At 30.0% G+C, this 8,831-nt stretch overlaps 2 protein-coding genes across 2 annotated transcripts in view; one reads left to right on the forward strand and one right to left on the reverse strand.

The window, feature by feature from the left end:
- Window positions 1–8,831, forward strand: part of LOC106463989 (importin-7-like) — a 57,237-nt gene that overhangs the window by 29,143 nt on the left and 19,263 nt on the right. Inside the window, 5 exon segments of the mRNA XM_022391643.1 lie at window positions 1,738–1,931; window positions 4,891–4,980; window positions 5,865–6,030; window positions 6,940–7,100; window positions 8,432–8,702. Coding sequence (XP_022247351.1) covers window positions 1,738–1,931; window positions 4,891–4,980; window positions 5,865–6,030; window positions 6,940–7,100; window positions 8,432–8,702 — 882 coding nt within the window.
- Window positions 1–8,831, reverse strand: part of LOC106463990 (NEDD8-conjugating enzyme Ubc12-like) — a 55,298-nt gene that overhangs the window by 11,326 nt on the left and 35,141 nt on the right. The window lies entirely within an intron of this gene.

Here is an 8,831-nt window from a genome sequence, read left to right on the forward strand (position 1 = left end):
CGCCATACCCAACTGTCACATCCCCTCTTTCAGGATTTGTTATTAGTTCTCTATTAAGTTTAATTCTATATTATTTATAACCAATAGAAAGCCAAGGTTTTCATCTATCAAATGATGTATTATATTCCATTGTGTTCTGAACAGAGTATTGCCAGTTTCTCTTTTAGTACAAGCTTTGTTCCGACAGGAAAGATATGGACTAGCTTCGATGAATTTGTAATGGCTCTTGTAGCATAGTTAGAAAGCCAGAAAAATTGTGATAGTTATGGGACATTGTCTGATTTTTGCATGTTATTATTCTATGTTCTTTGGTGCATTAATTAATTAAAGAAAAATTATTTAGTGCACTACCACCATTAGTATAAAAAAGTAGGGTTAAATGTTATCAACAGTAGACAGCAGACAAAAAAGGTCTAGGTAAATACTTTATTTCTTTTTTTTATGAGTATTTATTTATTATTATGAAATTAAAATGTAAAAATAGAATCTTGTTAGGTTAGTTAAAGTTAGATTAGGTAAAATAAATATTAATGTAATAAAAAATTTTCATGAAGCATGCATGCGAGCACCTCAGAGTAGCTCGTGGGTAGTGTAATTCATTGGCGTAACGTGAGCCCCACATTCCACAAGTGATTTACAAATAGTAGTTAGACATGGGATCAAAGGGCAATAAAACAATGAAATTTAAATATAAATAGATGTATACTGTTACGACTTTAAAGCTACTTAAGATAAACAATTATGGTTTCATGTTACAGTTTGAAGTCATTACGAAAGAAAAAAATGGATAATTTAGATTTATTTCGATTTTTTTTTGGTGGTTACGATGGTTAAAATTTACCAACCTTGTATAGAGTTAGAGCAGAGAAAATAACAGGTAAGATATAAAGTTTTACTGAAAGCAAACATTTGAAATGTATTTAGAAGGCTTTAGGGATTATGTAAGTGAAATTTGAGATTTTTGAGATGAAGAAAAGTATTTTTAATCCTAACATGAAAATCACTTTGCACTCGGACTTGTCAAAAAAAAAGATAGTATTTTCTTGGACAAATCTTTTTTTAATTTATTAAAAATACTTCACTTAAAAATCTGATTTTATGTGTGTGAAAGACTTGTAATACATACTGGAAGTCTGCCAAATTTTGTGAAGATACTCATACCACATTATACAAGTACAAAGAGGTTATATGGTTGGTCAATTCAACCAAGTCCGTGTAGAAAGAGTTGAAAGTTTGGAGTTATCATTTATTTACTTCCAAAATAATAAAATTATGGTCTGTACATAATGCATTGTTGTGGTACCTTTTTAAATCAGTGACTAACACAGTAATATCGTAAGCAGTAACAGAAACAAGAATTCTAAAACAACAAAGATTATGTTATAAAAGAACTTTGGTTATAATATGACGTTGCATGTTAAAAAAGTCAAATCATCCAGACACAGTTGAACAATCATATCAACTTATAGCCTGAAAAGAATGCTACCAATACATCATAATGGTCAGTTTTGTATAATATGCATCAATATATTAAAATTAGATATGAAATGATTTTAGTAAAAATACTTCTTGAAAATTTGAAGTCCTTGAAATATCTGGAAAAAAAAATTTCCAGGTCTGTATGAACCATAATAAATTTACAATCAATCCTCTCACAAGGAGTAAACTTTAGTGGTGAAAAATGCAAGTCTTCAGATTTTTCTAATGTTGTAAACTTTTCTTGCATGTGAATTTCAGATGTCTTTCGAGAATTTATATCACCCATCACTGCTGTTCAAACTTTGTTACATTCTGTTGCCAAGAAACGCAAGGAGATGTTGGATAGGACCATGGCTTTTGTCATGCCTGTTTTAACAGATCCATCCTCTAACCCTAGACATAAGGATGGAGCTTTGCACATGTTAGGAACTGTTGCAGACATATTGATAGAGGTATGGGATCTTGTTTAAGTTCATAAAAGGGGGGGGGGTAGTGTGTGTTTTGCATTTAGCACTTCTAGATAAATGCCTTTGAGGTGTTGAGTGCACACTTGCAGCTACACTTTCATAATTTAATAAAATAATAATAATTCTAACTCTGAGTCAGAGATGTTTTAGAATGGACGTTTTGTAATATATATTTAGTGTATCTTGCAACTAATTTTTTTAGAATTTTTCTGGGCATCTCAAGACATTGGTTTTTAATTGCTAATAAACTGTCATCTCATTAGAATACAATTAACTTAGTCTTGTTTCTCTTGTGATTTTTCCTTCTCTGTCTAAAGATTTATTATTATTGACCTCTGTTCACATCACATGCTGTGAAGGTAATAAAGGGGTGGTAAAAGCCACTTTGAAAAATAGCCATAGGCAAAGTTTAATTAAGCAGCATATAATCTGCTCTATATGCTGCTTATAACAATGTAAAGTTAGTAAAGCAGTGGTTTTGTGAGAAAGTGATTAGATGTAGCTCTTTCAGAGGAAAACAATGGAATTTAGGGTGAAGTTAAGAATATTTAAGGAAAAACCACTGATTTGGGAATATTTTTATGGTTTCTTTACTTTATGTTTTGTGTGAAATTATATTTGTTTGAAATTTATGAGAATTTTTGTTCCGTAATTAGACACCAAGTAAACTTTATTAGGTTTAGTCAGTATGGTAGCAATGTCAAAATATTCTGGTGATTTAAATCCTAACTTGTTAAATATTCTTGTTAAGATTATCATATTCAAACAAAGTGAATAAATGAATTAAATTATAATTTATTAAAAACAAAATATATTCAATAGATATAAATTGACTTCAACCAATGTGTATTGTCAGCAAAAATATTGTTACACAGCCTGACCTGACATCATTTGAAAAAGTCAGTTCTTGGATGACTGATAAACATTTGTCAGTTTATGCAGTGTTTTGATGATTTACAGCCAAAAGTGGGGACTACTACAATTGGCAAAATAGTTTCAAAAGAAAAATGATAATAAAAACAATGAGGTTGGTATTGATTAGATGTATAAAATTAAATTTCAGATCAACAATAAAAAAAAAAAAATTCTAAAATAAACTATTTTTCATGTTGTTTTTTAAAGTGGGTCACAGCAAAACATTTTGGAAATTTCATGACATAAAAAAAATCATAGGATAATAAATTAAATTTTTGAAAGCCAAAACTGAATACTATTTAGTAAGTTTGTGTTAAGTTTCATGCAATTTAGTTAACTATTTCCAATGTGAGAGTAAAAAACAAATCGGGAGATGTTGGTTAAGAAAATATGATTAAGTGTTTCTGTTTTTTTAACTAATTTAGTAACAAAGTTTTGTAGGTCAGTGTGTTTTTTTTTATTGGATAAATGACAGTATTGAGTATTAAAAATGTTAGAATATACTTGTATTGATGCACATTCCAATTTATGTTAATTTTTAATATATGGTTATCCCTCTGTTTTTATAATCCCATTATCCTTGTTTAGCTTCCTTTAGTCTCATATCCTTGTACTAAACCATAAGAATTTATTTAACTTCCTCTGAGTATGTGATGTTTTTAGCTTCTTTTTTCTTTTTTAATATGTTATGAGTGTCTTTTATATCGAGTATTTGAATTTTGATTGGATAAGGATATATACTTTCAAAAACAAGGTTTTACAGAACATTTAGACTGTGTAATTTTCATGTATGCATGGTTCCCAATCTGTCTTAGAGTTTATATTCTGCGTACATAATTCATGTGGGCCAAGCATAATGGTCTAATGTTAATCACTTATTTAAACTCTGAGAATTCATTCATAGATAAAGATATTACTACATGCCTGAAAGATTAGTTCTGAGTCTTTATCAATAAGGGTGATGTGTTATACTTCTTGTCTGATCAGTCTATCTGTTTTTATTGGTGACTAAAACAAAGTTATTAAACACATCTTTTTCTTCTTTTTTTAATGCCGTGATTTTGTTTTGTTGAATTGAAGATAGTTATACAGAATGGGCCATAGTGAACAGTCCAGTAAAAGAAATAAAAGCTACAAGTCACACAACAAACCTTTTCTCCATGATTAAGTTGTATTTGTATGAACTCTGAATTAGTCTAACATTATGAATGTTGAAAGTGCTCAAAATTGATCACATAAATATCTTGCATGAAAAGCAGCAGAATTAGTGTTTTAAATGGGATGTACGCTATGGACCACTCTTTATACTTTTATAATATTGAGTATTTTAATCAAGTTAATGAAAGAATTTCTTTTTATGTATCCCATTGAACATTCGTGTAACTTATTTTGGATGAAAAATAGCTTCTATCAAAGTTTAACATTACATGCCACATCTCCTAGTATTTTTAACTATAGCAAATTATTTGTGGACAAAACTAGCTATCCCCACTTCATAAATCCAACAATAAATATGATTTATATCAGGTTTTTAGTATGCCTAACATTGTGAATATCTGCTATTGTAATTCGAAAATGTAAGAACTATGTTGGGACTTAAAGTAGTTTAATTAATTATTACAAGTGTATGTGATCATTCTACCCTTTTAAACAAACATTTAGTGAAGTAAATAACCATAGTGAATAATCTTTTCTGCTTTAAAGAAGGTCCAGAATGCTCCTTACAGCATTGTTATTGTCAATGTTTATCATACAGCATTGTTATTGTCAGTGTTTATCATACAGCATTGTTATTGTCAGTGTTTATCATACAGCATTGTTATTGTCAGTGTTTATCATACAGCATTGTTATTGTCAGTGTTTATCACACAGCATTGTTATTGTCAATATTTATCATACAGCATTGTTATTGTCAGTGTTTATTTCTATGGTATATTATTAATTATATACCCATTTTACTTATCATTTCATTTCTCATATCAAAACTGTTATATTAAAACTTTTCACTCATGTTTTGTCTTTTCTATAGAGAAGTGATTATGAGGATAAGATGGAGACAATTCTAGTGACATACGTGTATCCTGAGTTTAACAGCCAATATCCATACTTGAGAGCAAGTGTAAGTCATGCATAGGTTTCTAAAATAGTGTATATGTCTTTTTTCAGTTTGAATCTTTTGACTTACCATGACAATAATGATATAGGATATCAAACACAACTATTAAAATTTATAAACTACATTCCGGTGGTGGCATTAGAAATAAAAGAAGCAATGATATACAATATTTTCTCTAATTTTAATTATACAACCAGTAAAAAGTCCCATATTCAAGACTGGACATGTTAATCTGCAGTTTGAGGATGTGTCATGTTTATTTAGTGGGCATTCCAGTTTTGGAATGCTGAATGTTTAATAAATGGGTGTACTCATCTTGGAATGCTTCATGTTTACTTGCTAGGTATGTCAGTTATGTAATTATTGTGTTTACTTACTGGGTATGCCAGTTTGGAATGCTTCATGTTTATTGACTCAGCATACCAATTTGGGAATAATTCATGTATACCTAGTTTTTAGAAATCTGTTATATTTCTGAAAGCATGTTATGGCTTTAAGATACGTATTATTATATTTCATAACCTAATATAAGTATATGGTTATGTAAAATAATTTTTTTCGTTAATACTTCAACATTTCTATTTCATGTTTTTTCAGTGTTTGCAGCATATTTTTCCATAGACTTGTTTGTTTTCTACTGTTTCTTGATTATGTGTGTGTGTGTGTGTGTGTGTGTATATATATATAATTCAGGCCTGTTAATACTCCAATATTCTCATACAATGAACATTTTAAATTGTTGTAGTTTACCAAGTAGGGTAGTTGATGCTGTGTTATACTTCCCATTTTGAAATTTTCCAGTGTTTTAGGTTATTATGGAGATGTGTTGATTATTCTATTACTTCAATTTCAGGAAGTGTACCAATGTTTATTTGTTCATTGTTTAGGCATGCTGGTTACTTCACTACTTTCATAAAATGAAGTTTTCTAACGAATACAACCTAATACAAGCTGTCCAATTAGCACAACACTGTTTAATTCAAGAGAAAGAACTTCCTGTGAAAGTGGAGGCTGCAATAACCATACAGATGTTGATTCTCAGCCAAGAAAAAGGTTAGTATGTTGAATAATGAAGCACTTCTACATTACATTAATTACTTACTGGTGAAAATGTTGGCTGACAGCTTTTTGATTATGCTTTATTATTATTATTATTATGATCACTATGACAAATTTTAACTGATAGCTTTGTCCATTATGCTTTATCATTATGATGATCACTAGTGAAAATGTTGACTGACAGCTTTGTCCATTATGCTTGATTGCTGTTGTGGTCACTAGTGAAAAATTTTGACTTGACAGTTTTGTCCATTATGCTTGATTGTTATTGTGGTCAATAGTGAAAAGTTATGACTTAACAGTTTTATTCATTATGCTTGATTGTTATTGTGGTCACTAGTGGAAAATTTTGACTTGACAGTTTTGTCCATTATGCTTGATTGCTATTGTGGTCAATAGTGAAAAGTTGTGACTTAACAGTTTTGTCCATTATGCTTGATTGTTATTGTGGTCACTCGTGGAAAATTTTGACTGACAGATTTGTTTATTATGCTTTGTTGTTACTCTGATCACTTGTGCAAATGTTGACCCAGTTCTGTCTCTTAATCTTTATTATTAATGTGGTCACTAGTGAAAATGTTGACTTACAGCTTTTTACATTATATTTTATTGTTATTGTGGTCATTTGTGAAATTGTTCACAACTTTGTACATTATTTTTATTATCTGGTGATAATAGTATAAAATGAAGAGTTTGCACCAAATTTAGAAAACGTGCTACAACATTAATTTCAAATATAATGTTAATTCATAGTCTTTTAAGTTTTTGTAAAATGTTAAAAATTAACATACTTACTTGACAAGCTACTGCTATTTAAATTTGTATAATTGGTAAAATGTGAGTTTAAAAGTATGGTTTCTTATTGCTATTAATTGTGTTTGTTTATTTTATATCCATTAATAGCCCAGGAGTTTATTAGGCCACAGGTAAAATCAATTGCCTTGGAACTCTTAAAAATCATCAGAGAAACAGAAAATGATGACTTGACAAACATCATGCAGCATTTGGTGTGTGTGTTTGCTGAAGAGTTAGCACCTATTGCTGTGGAGATGACTAATCATTTGGTTAGTATTTATATTTGTTATTCGTATAAGGAACATTGCTCATTTGTTTTGTTTCCGTATCTGTTGTTACATATATGCGTGTAAATACTGACAATTGAAGTTCTAAGAAGCATAAGGAAATGATGAAGTTTTAGGCAAGTTAAATGTTTTTCTATTGAAGTTGTAGAAATGATACTGTACAAATATGAATAAAATATGTTACTTAATGTTCAAATTCTAGCTTACAGCTTATTGATGTCACTTGTTTGAAGTTTATATTTACTGAAATTGTTTATAGTCGGTAGACTTAGTTTTATTTTTTAATATATTAATTGACCTTTAAATCAGCTGTGTTACATAATTTAAGATCACATTTGTAATGTTGTATTTAAGAAAAATATATTTTTAATATATTTTAGTTGCTTTTCTTCAATAAAATATAGTCTAAAACTAACTTTGGCCTTTCGTAAGCATCCACCTTGCTGTGTATAGCATGAAGAGCCGAGTGTTTTGTTATCTCAGTTATGCAAGGAAGGTAAATGATCTACTTTCTATGCTTGAGATCTAGTTTCGCCTTCTTTGTTTCATGAAAGAAGAAGAGCTTGGATTAACTATATAGTTTATAGATTGCAGAGTATAGGCTTGCCCTGTGAAGAGCTCTGGATCTTTGGAGCTGGGTTGGAATCTGTGCAATACAGTTAAATGTTCCTCACACTTTAAGTTTTGAGTGCATTAGAAAATTACAGTCAATCTCTTAACATGGATAGTGGGCGGTAGGATGTTGCTGACTGACTGCCTCCCCATTTGGTCAGTAGTTTTGTAGCTTTGCCATGAATACAAAATACAAGTGTGTATACTCCACATTTTCTATTATATCATTTTCAGTGAGAACAGTTTTTCATATTCTGTATGATTTATAGACTACAGAATCTGTTCATATGGCCAAGGATCTGATTATAGTATGCAGCATGAAGCCTTACACAGGATTCATTGAACTAGGGATATTACAAAACTCAGTTTTATGTTTAGCTTATCAAGATTTGATTTTCATGTATACATTTCTATCTATAATAGGAATTATTTTTCAATACGAACCTTTTTTAAGTGTCTTTTGAATTGATATTTCTTCATTTTTTATTTTTGTTTGCACCAAGGCCTATTCATTTTATGTTTACTTATACTTTAGATTCCCTCATGGTCTGCTGATGTTATGTTTTGTATTTGGGTAGTTAATTAAGCACACAGTACAGAAAACTGTGCTTTAGATATTTGTATGTTTTATATTTCTTGTTCATACTTTATATGGTAGTCTTTGAATATTTTCAGAGCTTATATCTTGATTTTTTGACCAGGTACAGACCTTTCTTGAAAAGAAGACAGTTTTCTTAGATGGAACAGATGGTTCTGGAGACGAAAAGGCTGTGACAACTGGAATATTAAATGCCATTGAGACAATTCTGTCAGTCATGGAGGATGAAAAAAAAATCATGCTTGAAGTGGAACCTTATGTTCTACACGTATTGGAGTGATTTTCTCACAGAATATAGTTGGTGAGTAAACTTGTTATGATGTTTTGGTTTACAGGCTCAATGATTGGAGTGATTTTCTCACAGAATATAGTTGGTGAGTAAACTTGTTATGATGTTTTGGTTTACAGGCTCAATGATTGGAGTGATTTTCTCACAGAATATAGTTGGTGAGTAAACTTGTTATGATGTTTTGGTTTACAGGCTCAATGATTGGAGTGATTTT

Source organism: Limulus polyphemus, unplaced genomic scaffold (assembly GCF_000517525.1).
Source record: "Limulus polyphemus unplaced genomic scaffold, Limulus_polyphemus-2.1.2 Scaffold1535, whole genome shotgun sequence".
Classification (NCBI taxonomy): Eukaryota; Metazoa; Arthropoda; class Merostomata; order Xiphosura; family Limulidae; genus Limulus; species Limulus polyphemus.